This window comes from Salvelinus namaycush, chromosome 12 (genome assembly GCF_016432855.1).
Source record: "Salvelinus namaycush isolate Seneca chromosome 12, SaNama_1.0, whole genome shotgun sequence".
NCBI classification, from domain to species: domain Eukaryota; kingdom Metazoa; phylum Chordata; class Actinopteri; order Salmoniformes; family Salmonidae; genus Salvelinus; species Salvelinus namaycush.
In genome coordinates this window covers 37,250,211-37,278,197 of record NC_052318.1, presented here as the reverse complement: position 1 = coordinate 37,278,197, position 27,987 = coordinate 37,250,211, and the positions used below count along the sequence as shown (strand labels likewise).

Genomic DNA, 27,987 nt, shown 5'->3' with positions numbered 1-27,987 from the left:
CATACAGTTACCCGCCAAATTGTGCAGTCAACAAAACTCATAAAAAGCATTATAAATCTTCACTTTGCTGATCTTCGTCGGAATGCACTCCCAGGACTCCCACTTCCACAAGAAATGTTTGTTTTGTTCGGTAATGTCCATCATTTATGTCCAAATAGCTATTTTTGTTAGCGTGTTTGGTAAACAAATCCAAAGTCAGGAAGCGCGTTCACTAAAAACAGACAAAATGTCAAAAAGTTCCGTAACAGTCAATAGAAACATGTCAAATGATGTATTGAATCAATCTTTAGAATGTTTTTAACATAAATCTTGAATAACATTCCAACCGGAGAATTACATTGACTTCAGATGTGCGATGGAACAGAGCTCCCTCTCATGTGAACGCGCATGGTCAGGTCATGGTAGACCTGACTAATTCCTGTCTCCTTCGGCCCCACTTCACAGTAGAGGCATCAGACAAGGTTCTACAGACTGTTGACATCTAGTCTAAGCTGTAGGAAGTGCAAACTCATCCATATCCCACTGTGTATTCAATAGGGTCTTGGTTGAAAATCGACCAACCTCAGAATTCCCACTTCCTGTTTGGATTTTTTCTCAGGTTTTTGCCTGTCATATGAGTTCTGTTATACTCACAGACATCATTCAAACAGTTTTAGAAACTTCCGAGTGTTTTCTATCCAATGCGAATAATAATATGCATATATTAGCAACTGGGACTGAGGAGCAGGCAGTTTACTATGGGCACCTCTGTGCACCTTTCATCCAATCTACTCAATACTGCCCCTGCAGCCATAAGAAGTTTAACCAACAATGCAGTTCAAGAAATAGAGTTAAGAAAATATTGACTAAATAAACAACATTTTTAATATAAAAAAGTGACACACTAAAATAACAATGAGCCTATATACGGGGTGGCGGTACCGAGTCAGTGTGCGGGGGTGCAGGTTAGTAATGAAGCTATATACAGGGGGTATCGGTACCGGGTCAGTGTGCTGGGGTGCAGGTTAGTAATGAGGCTATATACAGGGGGTATCGGTACCGGGTCAGTGTGCTGGGGTGCAGGTTAGTAATGAGGCTATATACAGGAGGTAGTGGTACCGGGTCAGTGTGCTGAGGTGCAGGTTAGAGGTCATTTGTACATGTAGGTAGGGGTGAAGTGATCTACACATGTATAATAAACAGCGAGTAGCAGCAGTGTACAAAACAAAGGGGACTGGAACGCTTTATTGTCCATGTCGATCCAGAGCATCCTTAACATGCTCAATGGGTGTCCTGTCTGAGTATGCAGGCCGTGGAAGAACTGGGACATTTTCAACTTCCAGGAATTGTGTACAGATCCTTGTGACATGGGGCCTTGCATTATCATGCCGAAACATGAGGTGATGGTCGCGGATGAATGGCATGCCAATGGGCCTCGAGCTCGTCACATTATCTCTGTGCATTCAAATTGCCAACGATAAAATGCAATTGGGTTCATTGTCCGTAGCTTATGCTTTCCCATACCATAACCCCACCACCCACCATGGGGCACAACGTTGACATCAGCAAACCGCTCGCCCACACGATGCCGTACACGCTGTCTGCCATCTCCGTTTCCTGTACAGTTGAAACCGGGATTCATCCATGAAGAGTACACATCTCCAGTGAAGGTGAGCATGTGCCTACTGAAGTTGGTTACAATGCCCAACTGCAGTCGGGTCAAGACCCTGGTGAGGATGATGAGCTTGCAGATGAGCTTCCCTGAGACTTTTTCTGACAGTTTGTACAGACATTCTTTGGTTGTGTAATCCCACAGTTTGATCAGCTGTCCGGTTGGCTGGTCTAAGACCATCCCGCAGGTGAAGAAGCCGGATGTGGAGGTCCTGGGCTGGCATGGTCTGCGGTTGTGAGGCCGGTTAGACGTACTACCAAATTCTCTAAAACGACGTTGGAGGCAGTTTAAGGTAGAGAAATGAACATTCATTTCTCTGGCAACAGCTCTGTTGGACATTCCTGCAGTCAGCATGCCAATTCCCCGCTCCCTCAAAACATGAGACATCTGTGGCATTGTGTTGTGTGACAAAACTGCACATTTTAGAGTGGCCTTTTATTGTTCCAAGTTCAAGGTGCACCTGTGTAATGATCATGCTGTTTAATCAGATTCTTGATACGCCACACCTGTCAGGTGGATGGATTATCTTGGCAAAGGAGAAAGTGTGTGCAAAGCTGTCATCAAGGCAAAGGGTGGCTATTTGAAGATTCTCAAATATAAAATATTCTTTGATTTATTACTACATGATTCCATATGTGTTATTTCATAGTTTTGATGTCTTCACTATTATTCTACAATGTAGAACATAGTAAAAATAAAGAAAAACGAGTAGGTGTTCTAAAACTTATGACTGGGGGGGGGTGTGTACAGTGCTCTCGGAAAGTATTGAGACCCCTTTACCTTTTCCACATTTTGTTAGTGTAACAGTATAACTTTAGACCGTTCCCTCGCCCGACCTCGGGCGCAAACCAGGGACCCTCTGCACACATCAACAACAGTCACCCACGAAGCGTCGTTACCCATCGCTCCACAAAAGCCGCGGCCCTTGCAGAGCAAGGGGCAACACTACTTCTAGGTTTCAGAGCAAGTGACGTAACTGATTGAAACGCTAGCAGCGCGTACCCGCTAACTAGCTAGCCATTTCACATCCGTTACACTAGGTTACAGCCTTATTCTAAAAATGCATTCAATAAAAAAAAATCCTCAGCCATCTTCACACAATACCCCATAATGACAAAGCAAACATAGGTTTTTAGAACTTTTAGCAAATGTAATAATAAAGACCCTATTTACATACAGTGAAAGTATTCAGACCCTTTGCTATGAAACTCGAAATTTAGCTCAGGTGCATCCTGTTTCCATTGATCATCCTTCAGATGTTTCTACAACTTGATTGGAGTCCACCTGTGGTAAATTCAATTGATTAGACATGATTTGGAAATGCACACACCTGTCTATATAATGCCCCACAGTTGACAGTGCATGTCAGAGCAAAAACCATGCCATGAGGTCGAAGGAATTGTGTCGAGGCACAGATCTGGGGAAGGGTACCAACACATTTCTGCAGCATTGAAGGTCCCCAAGAACATAGTGGCCTCCATCGTTCTTAAATGGAAGAAGTTTGGAACCACCAAGACTCTTCCTAGAGCTGGCCGCCCGGCCAAACCTGAGCATTTGGGGGAGAAGGGCCTTGGTCAGGGAGGTGACCAAGAACCTGCTGGTCACTCTAACAGAGCTCTAGAGTTCCTCTGTGGAGATGGTAGAACCTTCCAGAAGGACAACCATCTCTGCAGCACTCCACCAATCAGGCCTTTATGGTAGAGTGATCAGACAGAAGCCACTCCTCAGTAAAAGGCACATGACAGCCCGCTTGGAGTTTGCCAAAAGGCACCTAAAGGACTCAGACCATAAGAAACAAGATTCTCTGGTCTGATAAATCCTAGATTGAACTCTTTGGCCTGAATGCCAAGCATCACGTCTGGAGGAAACCTGGCACCATCCCTACGGTAACGCATGGTGATGGCAGCATCATGCTGTGGGGATGTTTTTCAGCGGCAGTGACTGGGAGACCAGTCAGGATTGAGGGAAAGATGTACAGAGAGATCCTTGATGAAAACCTGCTCCAGAGCACTCAGGACCTCAGACTGGGGCAAAGGTTCACCTTCCAACAGGACCTCGACCCTAAGCACACAGCCAAGACAATACAGGAGTGGCTTCGGGACAAGTCTCTGAATGTCCTTGAGTGGCCCAACCAGAGCCAAAACTTGAACCCGATCGAACATCTCTGGAGAGACCTCAAAATAGCTGTGCAGCGACGCTCCCCACCCAACCTGATGGAGTTTAATGGATCTGCAGAGAAGAATGGGAGAAACTTCCAAAATACAGGTGTGCCAAGCTTGTAGCGTCACACCCAAGAAGACTCAATGCTGTAATCGCTGCCAAGTGTGCTATAACAAAGTACTGACTAAAGGGTGTGAATACTTATGTAAATGTGATATTTCAGTTTTTAATTTTTAATAAATTAGCTAACATTTCTAAAACCCTGTTTTTGCTTTGTCATTATGGGTTGTGTGTAGATTGATGAGGAAAAAAATGATTTAATAAATTTCAGAATACGGTTGTAAGTCAAGGGGTCTGAATGCTTTCCGATGGCACTGTATGTACTGTTTTTTGTTGAAATAGTGCACATTCAGGAATACTGTATACCCCGGTATTGTACTGAAACGATATGACTGTATGAAATGCCATCCTGACTCATGCGTTTACGTGTGAATCATTAAAGTTACCCGGAAGGTTGCTAGATCGAATCCCCGAGCTGACAAGGTAATAATCTGTTGTTCTGCCCCTGAACCTCGGCCGTCGTTGTAACTAACAATTTGTTCTTAACTGAATTTCCTAGTTAAATAAAGGTTTAAAAAAAGTGCCTGGGGCGACAGCTTAAGAGGATGAGAACGATGCTGAATGGGTGTAAACTAAGAAAATATATAATTTAAGGGCTTTTTCTCCTACTTGTCTCAAGTTCTTCGTTTATTTTTTTTTACACTTTTATAAAATGTTTAAAATTTTGGTAAGCTCACCTTCCTGAATTCAGTCACATATGGTGTATTCTATTTGAGGATCTTGCCTTGTTGTTGACATGTTTTTATTTGTCTCTTACAGATCCTGCAGAGCATTGCCAACCATGTTTTATTCACCAAAGAGGAGCACATGAGGCCTTTCAATGACTTTGTCAAAAGCAACTTTGATGCAGCTAGAAGGTATGATAAAATAAGGATCTCTTCCCTCACTGAAATCTATTGGATGTTTTTATTGGATACTCATTAACCTTGTTCATTTGTCCTTTTGTGTTGTAGGTTTTTCCTGGACATTGCATCAGACTGCCCTGCCAGTGACTCCGTCAACCACAGCCTGTCCTTCATCAGTGATGGCAATGTTCTGGCCCTGCATCGGCTGCTGTGGAACAACCAGGAGAAGATAGGACAGTACCTCTCCAGCAACAGGTGAGTGGGCTGAACAGTCCAACAGAGTTGTATTGCTTGGGATGACTTCGATGTTTAAGAGAGATATCTGTTTCTATGTAAGATGTTTTACATAACCCAGATCTTTAGGATGAACTGAAGCCCACATTTGTTTACACCAATCTGAGAAGCCCAGCTCACAGGAAGCGTTGTTTGAAACTATTGTACACCTCTGTACCTGCTGCGTGTGGAAGAGGCTTATCAGAGAGTTGACTGGATCAAATAACATTTTATTTGTCACATGCGCTGAATACAACAGGTTACACTGAAATGCTTACTTACAATCCCTAAACCAACAATGCAGTTTTAAGAAAAATACGTGTTTAGTAAAAGATGGATAAGTAAAAAAACGAACAAATAATTATAGAGCAGCAGTAAAATAACAGTAGCGAGGTTATATACAGGGGGTATCGGTACAGAGTCATTGTGCGGGGGAGTACACGTCTGCCGTGCTAACCACTTCCTTGTTCTTCTTCAGGGATCACAAGGCAGTAGGGAGACGGCCGTTTGACAAGATGGCTACCCTCCTGGCCTATCTGGGGCCCCCAGAGCACAAACCTGTGGCTGACACCCACTGGTCCAGCCTCAACCTCACCAGCTCCAAGTTTGAAGAATTTATGACAAGGTAGACACATCAAGTTACTATTAATCACATAGATCTCACTGTCACAAGCCGGTCTCATAAAACTGGATATGATAGTATCTGAGGCAGGGGTTGTTTTATTATTAATCTGAAAGTACCTCCAATCTTGTATTTGCTGCCTCAGACACCAGGTACATGAGAAAGAGGAGTTCAAAGCCCTGAAGACCCTCAACATCTTCTACCAGGCTGGCACCTCCAAGAACGGCAACCCTGTCTTCTACTACATCACACGCAGGTGAGGCCTGCAGACTGTCACATTTCAACAGAGTCACAAAATGCTCTATTCACTTCATGATGGATTTATTCAGAAACATTGATGCTGGAAACATTTTAAAACGAGGCATTGAGTTGGAGCACTCAACATAAAAAGGCATAGATTAATTTATTTTAGCTCACCTTAATTGTACAGATGAGAACAGGTGACTGACGTTTTGACGTCAAGCTGATGTCTTTCTCAGTGACTTGACAGTTGCACTTAGGCCACTAGGCTATAAATAGGAGCTATTTAGACACAACAATGTAAGAAAATAATGTTTCAAGGTAAATGGCAAATTAATAACAATAATAGGAGATCATGTCTGGTTAATCAATAGCATGTCTGGTTAATCAATATGGAATCATGAAATAAGCAAAAAAGTGTTTAACAAATCAAAATATATTTGAGATTCTTCAAAGTAGCCACCCTTTGCCTTGATGACAGCTTTGCACACTCTTGGAATTCTCTCAACCAGCTTCATGAGGTGGAATGCATTTCAATTAACCGGTGTGCCTTGTTAAAAGTTAATTTGTGGAATTTCTTTCCTTAATGCGTTTGAGCCAATCAGTTGTGTTGTGACAAGATAGGGGTGATATACAGAAGATGGTAAAAGACCAAGCCCTTATTATGGCAAGAACAGCTCAAATAAGCAGAGATAAATTACATTCCATCATTCCTTTAACACATGAAGGCCAGTCAATCTGGATTTTTTTTGTGTCACTGGCTTACACACAATACCCCATAATATCAAAGTGGAATTAGGTTTTTGGAAATTTGACAAATTAATAAGAAATGAAACGCTGAAATGTCTTGAGCCAATAAGTTTTCAACCCCTTTGTTTTGGCAAGCCTAAATCATTTAAGGTGTAAAATTTGCTTAAGTCATATATAATGCGCTGCATGGACTCACTCTGTGTGCAATAAGTGTTTAACAGGATTTTTGAATGACTACCTTATCTCTGTACCTCACACATTGTCTGTTAGGTCCCTCAGTCGAGCAGTGAATTTAAAACAGATTCAACCACAAAGACCAGGGAAGTTTTCCAATGCCTCGCAAAGAAGGGCACCTATTGGTATGTGGGTGAAAATCCCTTGGAGTATGGTGAGGTTATTAATCACACTTTGGATGGTGTATCAATACACTCAGTCACTACAAAGATACAGGCGTCCTTCCAACTCAGTTGCCTCAGTGGAAGGTCAATGGTGACTTTAAAACAGAGTTAAAAAAATAGTTTAATGGCTGTGATAGGATAAAACTGAGGATGGATCAGCAACATTGTAGTTACTCCACAATACTAATTTAATTGACAGAATGAAACGAAGCAAGCCTGTACAGAATAAAAATATTCCAAGACATGCATCCTGTTTGCAACAACACACTAAAGTGATACTGCAAAAAAATGTGGCAAAGCAATTCACTTTTTTTTCCCCTGAATACCAAGTGTTATGTTTGGGGCAAATCCAATTCAACACATTACTGAGTACCACTCTTAATATTTTCAAGCATAGTGGTGTCTGATTCATGTTATGGGTATGCTTGTAATTAAGGACTGGAGTTTTTCAGGATAAAAAAAGAAATGGAATTGAGCTAAGCACAGGCAAAATCCATGAGGACAACCTGGTTGTCTGCTTTCCACCAGACATTGGGAGATGCATTTACCTTTCAGCAGGACAATAACCTAAAACCCAAGGCCAACTCTATACTGGAGTTGCTTACCAAGAAGACCGTGAATCTTCCTGAGTGTCCGAGTTACAGTTTTGACTTAAATCTGCTTGAAAATCTGTGGCAAGACCTGAAATTGGTTGTCTAGAAATGATCAACAACCAATTTCACAGAGCTTGAAGAATTTTTGGAAAATAATAATGGGCAAATGTTGCACTATCCAGGTATGGAAAGCTCTTAGAGATTTACACAGAAAGATTCACAGCTATAATTGCTGCCAAAGGTGCTTTTACAAATTATTGACTCAGTGGTGTGAATACTCATGTAAATGAGATATTTCTGTATTTCATTTTCAATAAATTTGTAACTATTTCTAAAAACATGTTTTCAATTTGTCATTATGGGATATTGAATCCATTTTGAATTCGGGGTGTAACGCAACAAAGTGTGGAATAAATCAAGGAGTATGAATACTTTCTGAAGACACTGTATGCAGTCAAAATTATTTTGTACCTGTGTGGCATAGGATGTGAAGTCTGAAACCACTTGAAGCTGGGATGTCCCTCCCTCCATTTAATTTGGTGTTCCGACTGTCCATCAACTCCTGGCTAAACCCTACGTCACAGCCACTGACAAAGCACATGCCTGCCATCCTTACATCGTAGTGCAGAATGAGAGAGAGTGGTTACTATTGCATACTCAGAGATCGATTTATAGCCATTCATCTAAATTATTTCATAGATTTTTTTAACCAACACTTTCTCTTTGTCATAGATATAAAATATTGATATGAGTTCAGGAATCCAAGCTAGAGCTCCGTGTGACGTTCACAGCGATGGGGGCAGACATTTTGATCAAGAGATCTTTAGAAATTATGCACATTTTCTCTAACACTAAATATACAAATATGTATTTCATAGTTATAAGGAATGTGAAATCGTATAGTTATTGGTTTTATACTTTGATTATACAAAATTGAAAAAGCATATGTCATTTCAAGACTTATTCATACAGTTTTGTTGAATAGGAAATGCATCATATGATATTTTTATATTTGTACTTGAGCTTGTATCCCCAAAAGTGACTACACCTCAGCAATTTATAACTATTTTTACCAGAAAGGTTAGATTTGAACCTTTCTTGGAGTGTGCAGCCTTACTAATTATTGTTTATGGCCCTCTCATGATGAAGTTGTTTTCAGGGATTACGTAGATTACATATAGTTACATTTATGAAGTTTTAAGGTCACTGTACATTTTAAATAACTGACTTGAATGCAAGTAAACTTACTGCAATTAACATCTCACCAATTATAACAGGACCACCAGCACCATTCAAAGATCTTTGCCACTTACCTGTTGTTATGAGCAAAGTAAACCCTCTCACCTGCAGTGGTTTGTGAACAAAGTAAACCCTCTCACCTGCAGTGGTTTGTGAACATAGTAAACCCTCTCACCTGCAGTGGTTTGTGAACAAAGTAAACCCTCTCACCTGCAGTGGTTTGTGAACATAGTAAACCCTCTCACCTGCAGTGGTTTGTGAACAAAGTAAACCCTCTCACCTGCAGTGGTTTGTGAACATAGTAAACCCTCTCACCTGCAGTGGTTTGTGAGCAGCGTAAACCCTCTCACCTGCAGTGGTTTGTGAACAAAGTAAACCCTCTCACCTGCAGTGGTTTGTGAACATAGTAAACCCTCTCACCTGCAGTGGTTTGTGAGCAGCGTAAACCCTCTCACCTGCAGTGGTTTATGAGCAGCGTAAACCCTCTCACCTGCAGTGGTTTGTGAGCAGCGTAAACCCTCTCACCTGCAGTGGTTTATGAGCAGCGTAAACCCTCTCACCTGCAGTGGTTTGTGAGCAGCGTAAACCCTCTCACCTGCAGTGGTTTGTGAGCAGCGTAAACCCTCTCACCTGCAGTGGTTTATGAGCAGCGTAAACCCTCTCACCTGCAGTGGTTTATGAGCAGCGTAAACCCTCTCACCTGCAGTGGTTTATGAGCAGCGTAAACCCTCTCACCTGCAGTGGTTTATGAGCAGCGTAAACCCTCTCACCTGCAGTGGTTTGTGAGCAGCGTAAACCCTCTCACCTGCAGTGGTTTGTGAGCAGCGTAAACCCTCTCACCTGCAGTGGTTTGTGAGCAGCGTAAACCCTCTCACCTGCAGTGGTTTGTGAGCAGCGTAAACCCTCTCACCTGCAGTGGTTTGTGAGCAGCGTAAACCCTCTCACCTGCAGTGGTTTGTGAACAAAGTAAACCCTCTCACCTGCAGTGGTTTGTGAACAAAGTAAACCCTCTCACTTGCAGTGGTTTGTGAACAAAGTAAACCCTCTCACCTGCAGTGGTTTGTGAACAAAGTAAACCCTCTCACCTGCAGTGGTTTGTGAACAAAGTAAACCCTCTCACTTGCAGTGGTTTGTGAACATAGTAAACCCTCTCACCTGCAGTGGTTTGTGAACATAGTAAACCCTCTCACCTGCAGTGGTTTGTGAACATAGTAAACCCTCTCACCTGCAGTGGTTTATGAGCAGCGTAAACCCTCTCACCTGCAGTGGTTTGTGAACAAAGTAAACCCTCTCACCTGCAGTGGTTTATGAGCAGCGTAAACCCTCTCACCTGCAGTGGTTTGTGAACAAAGTAAACCCTCTCACCTGCAGTGGTTTGTGAACATAGTAAACCCTCTCACCTGCAGTGGTTTGTGAACAAAGTAAACCCTCTCACCTGCAGTGGTTTGTGAACATAGTAAACCCTCTCACCTGCAGTGGTTTGTGAACAAAGTAAACCCTCTCACCTGCAGTGGTTTGTGAACATAGTAAACCCTCTCACCTGCAGTGGTTTGTGAACAAAGTAAACCCTCTCACCTGCAGTGGTTTGTGAACATAGTAAACCCTCTCACCTGCAGTGGTTTGTGAGCAGCGTAAACCCTCTCACCTGCAGTGGTTTGTGAACAAAGTAAACCCTCTCACCTGCAGTGGTTTGTGAACATAGTAAACCCTCTCACCTGCAGTGGTTTGTGAGCAGCGTAAACCCTCTCACCTGCAGTGGTTTATGAGCAGCGTAAACCCTCTCACCTGCAGTGGTTTGTGAGCAGCGTAAACCCTCTCACCTGCAGTGGTTTATGAGCAGCGTAAACCCTCTCACCTGCAGTGGTTTGTGAGCAGCGTAAACCCTCTCACCTGCAGTGGTTTGTGAGCAGCGTAAACCCTCTCACCTGCAGTGGTTTATGAGCAGCGTAAACCCTCTCACCTGCAGTGGTTTATGAGCAGCGTAAACCCTCTCACCTGCAGTGGTTTATGAGCAGCGTAAACCCTCTCACCTGCAGTGGTTTGTGAGCAGCGTAAACCCTCTCACCTGCAGTGGTTTGTGAGCAGCGTAAACCCTCTCACCTGCAGTGGTTTGTGAGCAGCGTAAACCCTCTCACCTGCAGTGGTTTGTGAGCAGCGTAAACCCTCTCACCTGCAGTGGTTTGTGAACAAAGTAAACCCTCTCACCTGCAGTGGTTTGTGAACAAAGTAAACCCTCTCACTTGCAGTGGTTTGTGAACATAGTAAACCCTCTCACCTGCAGTGGTTTATGAGCAGCGTAAACCCTCTCACCTGCAGTGGTTTGTGAACAAAGTAAACCCTCTCACCTGCAGTGGTTTGTGAACAAAGTAAACCCTCTCACTTGCAGTGGTTTGTGAACATAGTAAACCCTCTCACCTGCAGTGGTTTGTGAACAAAGTAAACCCTCTCACCTGCAGTGGTTTGTGAACAAAGTGAACCCTCTCACCTGCAGTGATTTGTGAACAAAGTGAACCCTCTCACCTGCAGTGATTTGTGAACAAAGTGAACCCTCACCTGCAGTGATTTGTGAACAAAGTGAACCCTCACACCTGCAGTGGTTTGTGAACAAAGTGAACCCTCTCACCTGCAGTGGTTTGTGAACAAAGTGAACCCTCTCACCTGCAGTGGTTTGTGAACAAAGTAAACCCTCTCACCTGCAGTGGTGACGATTGTAGGAGAGCCAACAGTTTGGGATGAGGGATTTTATTGTACCTGGCTAATGACATCATTATAGTTGACCATTGGCAGCGAACCTCAGGGGTATGGCCAGTATTTTTGTTGAGCCTTACCAATTGAAGTTCACAATGCTGTCTCTACCTGAGATCCACTCATCTACAGCCCATAGACATTCACACACACACACACACACACACACACACACACACACACACACACACACATACACACTGTGGTGCCAATAGAAACAAAGGTACAGTATGGTGCCACCTGCTGCTGAGTCAAGGTCATAGCCTATAGAATGTTTGGAAATAACTCTGTTTAATAGTCAAGAAACAGGCAAATACATCTCGGAGGTGAAGTAAGGGCCATTAAGGAACTATTCAAAGTTAACGATGAAAACAGAGTTATGCAGATAGTGAACACTAAAGCATATTTTTTCAACATCCCAATAATGATGTGTACAGTGGTAGACTGGTAGTGTAAAATGTACATCGATGCTACCTGTGCATGTCATATGTTATTGATTAGTCATGCAGAAGAGTGCATTTGAGAGATAGTAAGTGTCTGACACAGTATTCAGAATGGTAAGAAAACAGAATGTTGGTTTAATGACACTCATTCGTGTATGTTTGTGCAGTTGTCCAATAGACTGACAAGGACATTAACTCCAGACATTTTAATTTAACTTTCAGAGAACGTACAGGGTGAGAGTCAGGAGGAGCCACAGGTTCAGTACTAGTGGGAGTGTAGACCTGGGGGCTGGGCTGGTGTTGTGGTCCGGGGAGCCACCCTGGTTGGCTCTCTTGACACTCCTGGTGCGGAGGGTGGCCGTTCTCCTTGTGATGGTAGAGGGGTTGTTAGTGGTGAAGGCTGTATCTGTGGTGTAGATGCTGTCAGTAGTAAAGGTTGTGTCTGTTATGTAGGTGTCGTCTGTGTTTGATGTGCTGCTGTCGGTGTGGGACCTGTCAGTGGGCAGGGTGGAAATGGCCAGAGGGGTTGAGGTGAACGGGTAGTGGTCTGTGAAGAGGTTGTTGTTCTCTGGTCCACTGGGGCGTCCTGGGCCTCTCCTGGTGTGGAGCTGGGTGTTGAGCAGGGCAGACTCGGACAGGTACCAAGGCCACCTGGTGAGGGCCTCTGGGGGAGGAGGGTGGCTCAGCTCCTCCTGAGTACCAGCAGCCAGGGGAGGCTGAGTGTAGGAGGCAAAGTGCCACCCACCAGTCCTGGCCGGGTGGGGCTCTCCACAGACGGGGTGAGTGTGGCAGGGGCAGCCAAGCACACGGGTGAAAGTGTGCTGGAGCCAGGCCAGCAGGTGGGTGATGTTGGTCTGGTGCTCACAGGCCCAGGGGTTGTCCCCCAGGGAGAGGAGGCTCAGGCTGCCCAGCTGGCTGAAGGCCTCAGGGCCCACAGAGGAGAAGCGGTTGGAGTGCAGGTAGAAGGTGGTCAGCCTGGACATCCGGTTCAGCGTGCCAGGCAGGATCTGCACCAGGGAGTTGTGGGACAGGTCTACGGTCTCCAAGCTGGCGGGCATGTTGGTGGGCACGGTCCAGAAGTGGTTGTGGCTGAAGTTGAGCAGGCGTAGGCTGGTCAGGGTGTTGTTGATGAACACGGCCCGCTCCAGCTTATTGTTGGACAGGTCTAGGACCCGCAGGTTCCACTGGTAGGCCGTGTCATTCTTGTCCAGTAGGTGGATGTGGTTGGCTGCAGCGTGGAGCTCCCACAGTGCCTTTGGCAGGTCGGTGGGCAGGCGGACCAGCCTGTTGTGGGACAGGTCCAGGGTTCGGAGGTGGGCGAAGGTACTCAGCTGGCCGTCCAGGTCATGGATGCGGTTGTGAGACAGGTTGAGGGAGTGCAGGTTGTGCTGCAGGCCCAGGGGCAGTGTCCTCAGGCCCCTCCAGGAACAGTCCACCTCTCTGTGGCTGCGGTTACAGGTACACATGGGGGGGCAGACAGCCAGGGCCTGGAGACACAGCAGCATCAACAGCCATAGCACGGCCACACAGTGGGGAGGGCCACTGGGGGGCATCAGTAGCACACGCCTTGAAACACAGGAGGAATGGGTTAGAAACATGATGGCAAACCCACTTTATTAGCTAGGCTACATATCAGCAGCATCTAGTAGTAAAACCCTATAGTCCACGTAGGTAGTAGACCAAGAACTAGCAGTGTGAATGAATGAGGCAGACTGCAGTAGTGGAGTAGAGGCTGCTGAACAGACTAGAGACCACAGTTCAGATCTCATTCTCTCCCATTCTGCTCTGCCCCTCTCTCTCCCATTCTGCTCTGCCCCTCTCTCTTCCATTCTGCTCTGCCCCTCTCTCTCCCATTCTGCTCTGCCCCTCTCTCTCCCATTCTGCTCTGCCCCTCTCTCTCCCATTCTGCTCTGCACCTCTCTCTCCCACTCTGCTCTGCATCTCTCTCTCCCATTCTGCTCTGCCCCTCTCTCTCCCATTCTGCTCTGCATCTCTCTCTCCCATTCTGCTCTGCATCTCTCTCTCCCATTCTGCTCTGCCCCTCTCTCTCCCATTCTGTTCTGCACCTCTCTCTCCCACTCTGCTCTGCACCTCGCTCTCCCACTCTGCTCTGCACCTCTCTCTCCCACTCTGCTCTGCACCTCTCTCTCCCACTCTGCTCTGCACCTCTCTCTCCCACTCTGCTCTGCACCTCTCTCTCCCACTCTGCTCTGCACCTCTCTCTCCCACTCTGCTCTGCACCTCTCTCTCCAACTCTGCTCTGCACCTCTCTCTCCAACTCTGCTCTGCACCTCTCTCTCTCCCATTCTGCTCTGCACCTCTCTCTCTCCCATTCTGCTCTGCACATCTCTCTCTCCCATTCTGCTCTGCACATCTCTCTCTCCCATTCTGCTCTGCACCTCTCTCTCTCCCATTCTGCTCTGCACCTCTCTCTCTCCCATTCTGCTCTGCACCTCTCTCTCTCCCATTCTGCTCTGCACCTCTCTCTCTCCCATTCTGCTCTGCACATCTCTCTCTCCCATTCTGCTCTGCACATCTCTCTCTCCCATTCTGCTCTGCACATCTCTCTCTCCCATTCTGCTCTGCACCTCTCTCTCTCCCATTCTGCTCTGCACCTCTCTCTCTCCCATTCTGCTCTGCACCTCTCTCTCTCCCATTCTGCTCTGCACCTCTCTCTCTCCCATTCTGCTCTGCACCTCTCTCTCTCCCATTCTGCTCTGCACCTCTCTCTCTCCCATTCTGCTCTGCACCTCTCTCTCTCCCATTCTGCTCTGCACCTCTCTCTCTCCCATTCTGCTCTGCACCTCTCTCTCTCCCATTCTGCTCTGCACCTCTCTCTCTCCCATTCTGCTCTGCACCTCTCTCTCTCCCATTCTGCTCTGCACCTCTCTCTCTCCCATTCTGCTCTGCACCTCTCTCTCTCCCATTCTGCTCTGCACCTCTCTCTCTCCCATTCTGCTCTGCACCTCTCTCTCTCCCATTCTGCTCTGCATCTCTCTCTCCCATTCTGTTCTGCCCCTCTCTCTCCCATTCTGTTCTGCACCTCTCTCTCTCTCCCACTCTGCTCTGCACCTCTCTCTCTCTCCCACTCTGCTCTGCACCTCTCTCTCTCTCCCACTCTGCTCTGCACCTCTCTCTCTCTCCCACTCTGCTCTGCACCTCTCTCTCTCTCCCACTCTGCTCTGCACCTCTCTCTCTCTCCCACTCTGCTCTGCACCTCTCTCTCTCTCCCACTCTGCTCTGCACCTCTCTCTCTCTCCCACTCTGCTCTGCACCTCTCTCTCTCTCCCACTCTGCTCTGCACCTCTCTCTCTCTCTCTCACTCTGCTCTGCACCTCTCTCTCTCTCTCTCCCTCTGCTCTGCACCTCTCTCTCTCTCTCCCTCTGCTCTGCACCTCTCTCTCTCTCCCACTCTGCTCTGCACCTCTCTCTCTCTCCCACTCTGCTCTGCACCTCTCTCTCTCTCCCACTCTGCTCTGCACCTCTCTCTCTCTCCCACTCTGCTCTGCATCTCTCTCTCTCTCCCACTCTGCTCTGCACCTCTCTCTCCCATGGAGGCACCCTAATATCTGGCACATGGAGGCAGTGCATGCACTGTACCACCACACCTGAACATGTATGACTGTGACCTCTATAATTATGCAGGTATAGTAATCAGGCAGTGTGTGTAGAGATGCACTCAGTCACAGTGCTGCAGATATACCTTCTCCAGCATGCTCATGCATGCAACACAGTATGTGAGTAGGGTTTAAACGTTTGTCTTCAACGGCTACAGTCCGGGACCTATTTATTTAGGGAGTTCCCCCATCCTCCCTAGCAACAGACTAGTGGGCAGTGTCATGCTTTGACTACAATGGCTTGTAGATTGTTTTGAAGAGGATGTTCTGATTGGCTTGGGTTATTAGTCTGTAGGGGATACCTTTTAGAAGATGGTTGTAGTTCGCTTGAGGTGGGAATTCCCTGCTGTCCGATTTCACTGATGTTAATTAGCCTGTTCAATATATAGCCCAGTTAGTGAGTGTCAGCTATTGAGCAGGGAGTTGTTCCTACTAGAACAGGCTGACTAGATGGGTATTATAAATTACTATGGAGAGGACTGAGACACCGGCCAGTCCCACAGCAATGATGTATTGTGAGTCCCACAATCATGATGTATTGTGAGCAGTGCAGATATTGTTACTGTAGCACCACGGTCATGTATGTAAGGTTGTGTGTGTGTGTGCATTGCTACTTTCTTGATTTTTCTATTTGATTCCATCGGTGTGTGAGAGTAGAGACACTCACCTTTTCCTCATCTTTGCATTCCAGTCTCTCCTCTCCTCTGTGGTCCCCAGCCCAGGCTGATCTCCTGCCTTTGTCTCCTGAAACACTGGAGTGGCTGCTGCAATGCTGATGAGGGATTTTCCTGTGTTTGACCGGTTTTCGCTCATTCACTGTTTTTAACGCTCTCTTCCTTTTCCCTTCTTACCTTTTGAGGCTGTTTTGTCCCCTGGTTTTGTCCTTCATCCCTCTTTCTTCTCTGGAGGATGGACTGTTAGGAGGATCTGTCTCTTCTTCTATCCTTTAGGTTCAGTGATGCAGGGAGCATTAAACAGTGTAAGCTCCTACTGCTTGAGCAGCCACTGCCGGCTCTGTGCAGGGAAGAGTGTGTGTCTTGGGGAGGGGGAAAGTGGGAGGGGAGTAGAGTAGAGGGATGCAGAGTGGCTCATAGCTATTGATGACTGAGGAGCTGGGGACTGCTGACGCCAATGTTTCATAATCACTATCCTTTCACTCATTCAAATAAATCTCTTCCTGTCTCTCTCTCTCCCCACACCTTCCTCTTTCCATTTCTCTGTATTAAACTAGCACTACCAATATAATTCCACTGACTCACTGCACCATGGAAGTGAATTGATTTTGTTATGGCACAGCAATGTTTTTCATATTTACTATAATAGTTATGTACCCAATTTGAAGGCCCCCCCTACAAATATTGCTGTAATGGAAAACCTTTGCATCTGGATTGATGTTAGTGTCAGTATTATGTCATCACGGACAACCCATTTTAGACTTGGCATGCAATACATCCACGCATTCATCATGTTGTCAGCCATAAGTAGCTGAATAAATATCTCGGAAAGACGCTGGGAACACAAAGAAGGGATCCGTGGCGGTGTGGAAGTTTAGAATGGGGTTTTGTGCTGCTTCGTTGTTTTTTTCCCTCTCTGGTCAGTGAAAACAGGGCATTCTTTGAGATCCCAGTGGTACTGCCCAGCAGAGAGACGGACTCACTCTGCTTACTAATGCCCAGCCTCACACGCTCTGTAATGGATGGTCTTGCACACTCTCTCACACACACTCACACACATTTAGCTGTCTCTCAGACACACTCTCTGTAGCAGAGAAGCACTCAGGAAGCACTTGACAAGGTGTCGTAATGCTTTATTGTTGTATACAAAGGATAGATGGAGCTAGAGTAGAAACATGTGAATTCTTCTTTACTGTAGAGAAAAGACCAAGAAAGTGATGTTGAATTGTAGTAATACATTGTGAGAGTGTTTCTGGAAGAGCTTTGTTGCTTAAAATCCTCTTAATGCAGTCTCTTTACTTGACCTGATACTGCAGTTCAGTGCTGGTGGTGGTGGTTGTTTCTGCTTTTGTAATATTAACAGCATTTCTATTGCATTTAGAATGTCTAAAAAAGAAGTGAGGGAAATGGGAGATGAAATGTGACAACAAGCAAGCTGTGATATATCCACTAGACAAAATACGAGTCCTCTGATCAGTGACACTGAGGAATGCTCTACATTTGAACAAATATTTATTTTTGTTTTTCAAAAATACAAATTAATACAAATATCAAACATTCACATTATAGTCAACTTCTTCTTGTACATGAATGTGTATTACATTATCATAACAGTAATTATTTCATAAGTTTTGAATGAGAATGCAAACATGGTGTATAAAGCTACTGTGGTATTGAAAAATCACTCTATTTGTCTACACAAACACCTGTCAGTGCGAAAGCAGATGGTCTCTTTAGGGCATGTCAATAGAAGCTGGTGTATAAAACTGTGCTGTACCAATCAGTATGCGGTCTGAGAAGGTCACCATGAGTGCGCCACTCACCCCACCACCACATCACTGAAGGCCTGGGAGGAAGGAGAGGCTGTTGTGGCTGCGGGGTCAGAGGGCTCTGCAGGCTGGTTGTTGGTGACTGGGCTCTCCTGGCTGGGGGTCGACGCTCCATTTTCAGCACTTCCTGACGTGACGTTAGCTGTGGCTGCCGCCTCCTCTTTCTTCTTGGGCGTGGCTTTCGCCGTCTCATGTTTCCCTTGCTCCTTGACTTCCTTCTCTGGCTCCTCTTCCTTGCCCCTCTCCCCCTCCTGCGTCTGTCTGAGCTCTGGCATCATCAGGCTGGTCTCACTGGGCTCAGAGCCAGGCCTCTCCTTGGTCTTCTGCCCAGTGCCCCAGTGCCCAGAACCACTCACCAGGTCTACGTTGCTGCGGGTGGGGTGGCTGCTGATGGTTCTGCTACATAGCTGGTGTTTCAGGTGGAACACCTGGTATAACAGCACCACGGTGGAGACCAGCAGGATGGTACACAGGACCACCAGGCAACCCGTCACTATCAGCAGGATGGTGGCATCCATCTCTTTAAACAGACAGTCGGCACAGGGATTGGGATTGGCCTTAGTGTAGGCTCTGGATGGTGTGTTGGTGGTTGCTGGGATGTTGGTTACAGATGTTGCCCTAGTGGAGTGTGTTGTTGAGGTTTGATTTGTTGCTGTGGTTAAACCTGTAGTTACAGATGGTCCCATGGTTGTGTCAGGGTTAGCCCCATATCCCATTAGTACTACACTGTACAGCAAGAGGCAGACCTGGGAGCCATTCATATTTCTATCGGGAAAGAGTGAGAAAAAGAGTGAGGTTGACTGGTGACTCTCAAAGTATAATAGGATCTCAATTTGTGCTTATTTTCTTTGTAACAGTTCCTATTGTGATTTCATGTGAGTCAGTTTCCATACTGTCTGATTCAATCAGCAGTCGGAGATCAATGCTCTCATCTGAGATTTCACGTCTTGATTCATCTGAACCATTATCATTCAGAATATATTTTAGATCATTGACGATCAATGTTCACTTCCAGTTTAGGCCAGCACATTTTATTTTTTTTTACTGATATTATACAATTTCTATCTCCCAGAAAATGTAGCTCAAGCGATTCTGGTCAATATAGACCGTAACCTATACATTCTGGGTATGATGAACAAAATCTCACTATTGAATTTCCTTATAGTTAGGTTCTCAAAATAATAGACTATACAATTTTGTATAAAAAATTTAAAAAAGACTATTTCCAAACTTTTTTCTGTTCTTAAATATGTTAATATCACTTACCTTGACGGAGTTGACAAGTTTGTTTGTGGTACTTCGTAACACAGGAGAAGCCAGGCAAGATTTTTTTTAAAACACATGTATCTGTGAGCAATTTTATAGAAGAGAAATGTCTGGGGGGGAAAAAAGGGGTGTGAGAAGCATTCAAGCCTTCGTCACGCTCGCACAGTAATGATATGTTTCCTGTACCGCTCTTACTTCTCCTTTGCTGCTTTATTTGAAGCTAACTGTAACTTCCAAAATAACGGAAACACTTGAGTAAACGAAGGATACAAAGTATATTGAAAGCACTTGAATCTACACAGGTGTCCTTCCTGATTTAATTAAGCAATTAACACCCCCATCATGCTTAGGGTCATGTATAAAAATGCTGGGCAGACCATTATCTTTCCCATTATTTTGGCTACCATGGCTATGTCCCCATCCACAGGGCACGAGTGGTCACTGAATGGTTTGATGAGCATGAAAATGATGTAAACCATATGGCATGGCTGTCTCAGTCACCAGATCTCAACCCTATTGAACACTTATGGGAGATTCTGGAGCCGTGACTGAGACAGTGTTTTCCACCACCATCTACAAAACACCAAATGATGGAATTTCTCGTGGAAGAATGGCGTCGCATCCCTCCAATAGAGTTCCAGACACTTGTAGAATCTATGCCAACTTTACCAAGGTGCATTGAAGCTGTTCTGGCCCAATGCCCTATTAAGATGCTTTATGTTAGTGTTTCCTTTATTTTGGAAGTTACCTGTATATCAGTTTGTGTGTGTGTGATGATTAGCTTGGTCACACAGAAGCCAGAGAGAAAGCACTATGGTTAACACCCTACAACAGGTGGGCTGTTGAGAGGAGTGGAAACATGCTGTGTTGTCTTGGAGACGAGAAGTGTTTGTTATAATTACTAATCAAATTGTATTTGTCACATGCGCCAAATACAACGTGTAGACCTTACAGTGAAATGCTTACTTACAAGCCCATAAACCAACAATGCAATTTTAAGAAAAATACCTAAAAAGAAAATAAATAAAAGTAACAAAGAGCAGCAGTAAAATAACAATAGCAAGGCTATATACAGGGGGTACTGGTACAATGTGCGGGGGCACCAGTTACATTTACATTTTACATTTAAGTCATTTAGCAGACGCTCTTATCCAGAGCGACTTACAAATTGGTGCATTCACCTTATGATATCCAGTGGAACAACCAGTTAGTCGAGGTAATTGAGGTAATATGTACAGTCGGAAGTTTACATACACTTATGTTGGAGTCATTAAAACTCGCTTTTCAACCTCTCCGCAAGTCGGTTAGGACATCTACTTTGCATGACACAAGTCATTTTTCCAACAATTGTTTACAGACAGATTATTTCACTTATAATTCACTATCACAATTCCAGTGGGTCAGAAGTTTACATACACTAAATTGACTGTGCCTTTAAACAGCTTGGAAAATTCCAGGGAATGATGTCATGGCTTCAGAAGCTTTTGATAGGCTAATTGACATAATTTGAGTCAATTGGAGGTGTACCTGTGGATGTATTTCAAGGCCTAACTTCAAACTCAGTGCCTCTTTGCTTGACATCATGGGAAAATCAAAAGAAATCAGCCAAGACATTCTAGGCATCCACAAGTCTGGTTCATCCTTGGGAGCCATTTCCAAACACCTGAAGATACCACGTTCATCTGTTCAAACAGTAGTACGCAAGTATAAACACCATGGGACCACGCAGCCGTCATACCGCTCAGGAAGGAGACGCGTTCTGTCTCCTAGAGATGAAAGTACTTTGGTGCGAAAAGTGCAAATCAATCCCAGAACAACAGAAAAGGACCTTGTGAAGATGCTGGAGGAAACGGGTACAAAAGTATCTATATCCACAGTAAAACGAGTCCTATATCGACATAACCTGAAAGGCTGCTCAGCAAGGAAGAAGCCACTGCTCCAAAACCGCCATTAAAAAAAAAGCCAGACTACGGTTTGCAACTGCACATGGGGACAAAAATGTAACTTTTTGGAGAAATGTCCTCTGGTCTGATGAAATAAAAATAGAACTGTTTAGCCATAATGACCATCGTTATGTTTGGAGGAAAAAGGGGGAGGCTTGCAAGCCAAAGAACACCATCTCAACCGTGAAGCACGGGGGTGGCAGCATCATGTTGTGGGGGTGCTTTGCTGCAGGAGGGACTGGTGCCCTTCACAAACTAAATCAGCATCACAAGGCAGGAAAATTATGTGGATATATTGAAGCAACATCTCAAGACATCATTCAGGAAGTTAAAGCTTGGTCACAAATGGGTTTTCCAAATGGACAATAACCCCAAGCATACTTCAAAAGTTGTGCCAAAATGGCTTAAGGACAACAAAGTCAAGGTTTTAGAGTGGCCATCACAAAGCCTTGACCTCAATCCTATAGACAATTTGTGGGCAGAACTGAAAATGTGTGTGCGAGGAAGGAGGCCTACAAACCTGACTCCGTGACACCAGCTCTGTCAGGAGGAAATTGGCCAAAATTCACCCAATTTATTGTGGGAAGCTTGTGGAAGGCTACCCGAAACGTTTGACTCTAGTTAAACAATTTAAAGGCAATGCTACCAAATACCATTTTGAGTGTATGTAAACTTCTGACTCACTGGGAATGTGATGAAATAAATAAAAGCTGAAATAAATAATTCTCTCTACTATTATTCTGACATTTCACATTCTTAAAAGAAAGTGGTGATCCTAACTGACCTAAGAAAAATAACATTTACAAGGATTAAATGTCAGGAATTGTGAAAAACTGAGTTTAAATGTATTTGGCTAAGGTGTATGTGAACTTTTGACTTCAACTGTACATGTAGGTAGAGTTATTAAAGTGACTATGCATAGATAATAAACAGAGTAGCAGCACTGTAAAAGAGGTGGGGGCAATGCAAATAGTCTGGGTAGCCATTTGATTAGATGTTCAGGAGTCTTATGGCTTGGGGGTAGAAGCTGTTTTTTAGAAGCCTCTTGGACCTAGACTTGGCCCTCCGGTGCTGCTTGCTGTGCAGAACCGTTAATGACTAGGGTGGCTGGAGCCTTTGACAATCTTTAGGGCCTTCCTCTGACACCGCCTGGTATAGAAGTCCTGGATGGCAGGAAGCTTGGCCCCTGTGATGTACTGGGAGGTACGCACTACCCTTTGTAGTGCCTTGCGGTTGGAGGCCGAGTAGTTGCCATACCAGTCAAGATGTTCTCGATGGTGCAGCTGTAGAACCTTTTGAGGATATGAGGACTCATTCCAAATATTTTCAGTCTCCTGAGATGGAATAGGTTTTGTCGTGCCCTCTTCACGACTGTCTTGGTGTGCTTGGATGTTTGTTTGTGATGTGGACAACAAGGAACTTAACTCTCAACCTGCTTTGCTACAGCCCTGTTGATGTGAATGGGGGTGTGTTTGGTCCTCTTTTTCCTGTAGTCCACATTCATCTCCTTTGTCTTGATCACGTTGAGGGAGAGGTTGTTGTCCTGGCTCCACACGGTCAGGTCTCTGACCTCCCTAAAGGCTGTCTCGTCATTGTCGGTGATCAGGCCTACCACTGTTGTGTTGTCTACAAACTGAATGATGGTGTTGGAGTCGTGCCTGGCCACGCAGTCTTGGGTGAACAGGGAGTACAGGAGGGGACTGAGCATGCACCCCTGAGTGGCCCCTGTGTTGTGGATCAGCGTGGCGGATGTGTTGTTACCTATCCTTACCACCTGGGGGCGGCCTGTCAGGAAATCCAGGATCCAGTTACAGAGGGAGGTGTTTAGTACCAGGGTCCTTAGCTTAGTGATGAGCTTTGAGGGCACTATGGTGTTGAATGCTGAGCTGTAGTCAATGAATAGCGTTCTCATATAGGTGTTCCTTTTGTCCAGGTGGGAAAGGTCAGTGTGGAGTGCAATAGAGATGGCATGATCCGTTGGGGCGGTATGCAAATTGGAGTGGGTCTAGGGATTCTGTGATAATGGTGTTGATGTGAGCCATGACCAGCCTTTCAAAGCACTTCATGGCTACAGACGTGAGTGCTACGAGTTGGTAGTCATTTAGGCAGGTTACCTTGGTGTTGGTATTACAGACTCAGATAGGGAGAGGTTGAACATGTCAGTGAAGACACTTGCAAGTTGGTCAGCGCATGCTCGGGGTACACGTCCTGGTAGTCCGTCTGGTCCTGCGGCCTTGTGAATGTTGACCTATTTGAAGGTCTTACTCGCGTCGGCTACGGAGAGCGTGATCACACAGTCTGATGCTCTCATGCATGTTTCAGCGTTACTTGCCTCGAAGCGAGCATAGAAGTAATTGAGCACATCTGGTAGGCTCGTGTCACGTGTTACAAGCCCTGCCACACTCGACGAGCATCGGAGCCGGTGTGGTACGATTCGATCTTAGTCCTGTACTGGTGCTTTGCCTGTTGGCTGGTTCGTCGGAGGGCATAGCGGGGTTTCTTATAAGCTTCCGGGTTAGAGTCCCGCTCCTTGAAAGCGGCAGCTCTGCCCTATATCTCAGTGTGGATGTTGCCTGTAATCCATGGCTTCTGGTTGGCATATGTACGTACAGTCACTTTGGGGACGACGTCATCGATGCACTTATTGATAAAGCTAGTGACTGATGTTGTGTACTCCTCAATGGCATTGGAAGAATCCCAGAACCTATTCCAGTTTGTGCTAGCAAAACAGTCCTGTAGCTTAGCATCTGCTTCATCTGACCACTTTTTTTTATTGACCGAGGAGGATGGAGGGCGAGGGAGAGCTTTGTACTGCTCTGTGTGGAGTAAAGGTGGTATAAAGTTTTTTCCCCTCTGGTTGCACATTTAACATGCTGGTAGAAATGAGGTAAAACGGATTTAAGTTTCCTTTTAATTAAAGTCCCCGGACACTTTGAGCGCCGCCTATGGATGAGCATTTTCCTGTTTGTTTATGGCTGTATACAACTCATTGAGTGCAGTCTTGGTGCCAGTATCGGTTTGTGGTGGTAAATAGACAGCTACAAAGAATATAGATGGAAACTCTCTTGGTAGATAGTGTGGTCTGCAGATTATCATGAGATACTCTACCTCATGCGATCAAAACCTCGAGACGTCCTTAGATATCGTGCACCAGCTGTTGTTTACAAATATACATAGACCGCCACCCCTTGTCTTACCATAGGCTGCTGTTCTGACCGTCCGATACAGTGTGTAACCCACCAGCTGTATGTTATTCATGTAGTCGTTCAGCCACGACTTGGTGAAACATAAGATGTTCGTTTTTTAATGTCCCGTTGGTAGGATATACGTGTTCGTCCACTTTATTATCCAGCGATTGTACGTTGGCCAATAGTACCGATTTGGGGGGGGGGGGGGAGTTTAGCCACTCATCGCCGGATCCTTACAAGGCACACCGATCTCCTTCCGCGATATCTAAAAATAAAAAAATATCCTGCGAATGACGCGGAGGGCCTGTTCGGGTGTCTGGAGTAACTCCCTCTCGTCCAACTCATTAAAGAAAAATTATTATATATATCATTGTTGGTTAAGAGCCCATAAAACGGCAGTCATCCTTCCGGTGCCATTATCACATACTAATGCTACTGTAGGTAAGCGTTATTCAACAAATGAATGTCTTGCATGGTCAGATTAATTTAATTATTTATTAATTCTGTTATTAACCAAATATTTAATTGAAAGCTGTATTTTACTGTACATCAGTCATTCCTCCTATCTGTTTCTAATTTCTGTCTTTGCAGACTCAAGTTCCAAGTTTGTCACGTGCTCAAGTACAGTGAAATGCCTTTCTCTCAAGCTCCAAACCCAACAATGCAGTAATCAACATCAATGTAGCACTACAAATAACACAAGGGAGAACAAAAATACACACGAAATAAGAACACAAGAAAGTAAGAAGCAAAATACAGGGTCAGTTCCAATACCATACATTGTTTACAATGTGCAGGGAAATGTGTGTGTGGAGTCCTATGAGTGTGCATAGAGATGGTGCAAAAATAAAATACAAGGGTTAACTCAGTCTGTGTAGCCATTTTGTTAGCTATTTAGCAGTCTTATGGCTTGGTGATAGAAGCTGTTCAGGAGCATGTTGGTGTCGGTACCACTTGCTGACTGGAAGCAGAGAGAACAGTCTATGGCTTGGGTGGCTGGAGTCTTTAACGATTTCCAGGCCTTCCTTTCACACCACCTGATATAGATGTCCTGGATGGCAGGGATATGTACAGTCGTGGCCAAAATTGAGAATGACACAAATATTAATTTTCACAAAGTCTGCTGCCTCACTTAGTATGATGGCAATTTGCATATACTCCAGAATGTTATGAAGAGTTATCAGATGAATTGCAATTAATTGCAAAGTCCCTCTTTGCCATGCAAATGAACTGAATCCCCCCAAAATATTTCCACTGCATTTCAGCCCTGCCACAAAATGACCAGCTGACATGTCAGTGATTCTCTCATTAAAACTTCTTACGGCTGAAATCCCGTTAACGGGATCGATTTGACAACAGCCAGTGAAAGTGCAGGGCGCCAAATTCAAACAACAGAAATCTCATAATTAAAATAACTCAAACATACAAATATTATACACAATTTTAAAGATAAACTTGTTGTTAATCCCACCACAGTGTCCGATTTCAAAAAGGCTTTACGACGAAAGCACACTATCTGATTATGTTAGGTCAGCGCCTAGTCACAGAAAAACACAGCCATTTTCCAGCCAAAGAGAGGAGTCACAAAAAGCAGAAATAGAGATAAAATGAATCACTAACCTTTGATCTTCATCAGATGGCACTCATAGGACTTCATGTTACACAATACATGTATGTTTTGTTCGATAAAGTTCATATTTATATCCAAAAATCTTAGTTTACATTGGCGCGTTATATTCAGTAATGTTTTGCCTCCAAAATATCCGGTGATTTTGCAGAGAGCCACATCAATTTACAGGAATACTCATCATAAACGTTGATAAAAGATACAAGTATTATGCATAGAATTAAAGATATACTTCTCCTTAATGGAACCGCTGTGTCAGATTTCAAAAAAGTTTTATGGCAAAAGCACACCATGCGATAATCTGAGTACAGAGCTCAGCCACCATACAGATACCCGCCATGTTGTGGAGTCAACAAAAGTCAGAAATAGCATTATAAATATTCACTTACCTTTGATCTTCATCGGAATGCACTCCCGGGAATCCCAGTTCCACAATAAATGTTAGTTTTGTTCGATAAAGTCCATTTATGTCCAAATACCTCCTTTTCGTTCGCGCGTTTAGTTCAGTAATCCAAATGCACAACGCGCGAGCACTAAGTCTAGACGGAAAGTCAAAAAAGTTATTACAGTTCGTAGAAACATGTCAAACGATGTATAGAATCAATCTTTAGGATGTGTTTATCATAAATCTTCAATAATGTTTCAACCGGACAATTCCTTTGTCTTTAGAAATGAAAAGGAACAGAGCTCGCTCTCACGGCCGCGCGCGAGACTTAGCTCATGGCATTCTGCCAGACATCTGGTTCAAACAGCTCTTATTCGTTCCCCCTTCACAGTAGAAGCCTGAAACAAGGTACTAAAGACTGTTGACATCAGTGGAAGCCTTAGGAAGTGCAATCGGACCAAATTTACACTATCTTGGATAGGCAAAGACTTGAAAACCTACAAACCTCAGATTTCCCACTTCCTGGTTGGAATTTTTGTCAGGTTTTTGCCTGCCATATAAGTTCTGTTATACTCACAGACATCATTCAAACAGTTTTAGAAACGTCAGAGTGTTTTCTATACAATACTAATAATAATATGCATATATTAGCAACTGGGACTGAGGAGCAGGCAGTTTACTCTACTCTGGGCACCTTATTCAACCAAGCTACTCAATACCCAGCCATAAGAAGTTAACACGGGTGTGAGTGTTGATGAGGACAAGGCTGGCGATCACTCTGTCATGCTGATTGAGTTCGAATAACACTGGACACTTCAAAAGGAGGGTGGTGCATGGAATCATTGTTCTTCCTCTGTCAAACATGGTTACCTGCAATGAAACACGTGCCGTCATCATTAATTTGCACAAAAAGGGCTTCACAGGCAAGAATATTGCTGCCAGTAAGATTGCACCTAAATCAACCATTTATCGGATCATCAAGAACTTCAAGGAGAGCGGTTCAATTGTTGTGAAGAAGGCTTCAGGGCGCCCAAGAAACTCCAGCAAGCGCCAGAACCATCTCCTAAAGTTGATTCAGCTGCGGGATCGGGGCACCACCAGTAAGGAGCTTGCTCAGGAATGGCAGCAGGCAGGTGTGAGTGCATCTGCACGCACAGTGAGGCGAAGACTTTTGGAGGATGGCCTGGTGTCAAGAAGGGCAGCAAAGAAGCCACTTCTCTCCAGGGAAAACATCAGGGACAGACTGATATTCTGCAAAAGGTACAGGGATTGGACTGCTGAGGACTGGGGTAAAGTCATTTTCTCTGATGAATCCCCTTTCCAGTTGTTTGGGGCATCTGGAAAAAAGCTTGTCCGGAGAAGACAAGGTGAGCACTACC

The 27,987-nt window shown here is 44.8% G+C and overlaps 2 protein-coding genes across 2 annotated transcripts in view; one reads left to right on the top strand and one right to left on the bottom strand.

Annotated features, from left to right (window-relative positions):
* Window positions 1-27,987, top strand: part of LOC120057192 (neurofibromin) — an 83,766-nt gene that overhangs the window by 30,442 nt on the left and 25,337 nt on the right. The window contains exons 32-35 of the mRNA XM_039005675.1: window positions 4,691-4,788; window positions 4,885-5,031; window positions 5,528-5,674; window positions 5,817-5,927. Of these exons, the coding sequence (XP_038861603.1) occupies window positions 4,691-4,788; window positions 4,885-5,031; window positions 5,528-5,674; window positions 5,817-5,927 (503 nt within the window). The remainder of the gene's footprint in view (window positions 1-4,690; window positions 4,789-4,884; window positions 5,032-5,527; window positions 5,675-5,816; window positions 5,928-27,987) is intronic.
* On the bottom strand, window positions 17,554-19,566 carry LOC120057193. The gene is made up of 2 exons (XM_039005676.1): window positions 19,466-19,566; window positions 17,554-18,964 (listed from the first exon to the last, which is right to left on the bottom strand). The coding sequence occupies exons 1-2, from the start codon at window positions 19,540-19,542 to the stop codon at window positions 18,190-18,192; spliced, it is 852 nt and encodes a 283-aa protein (XP_038861604.1). The 5' UTR covers window positions 19,543-19,566; the 3' UTR covers window positions 17,554-18,189.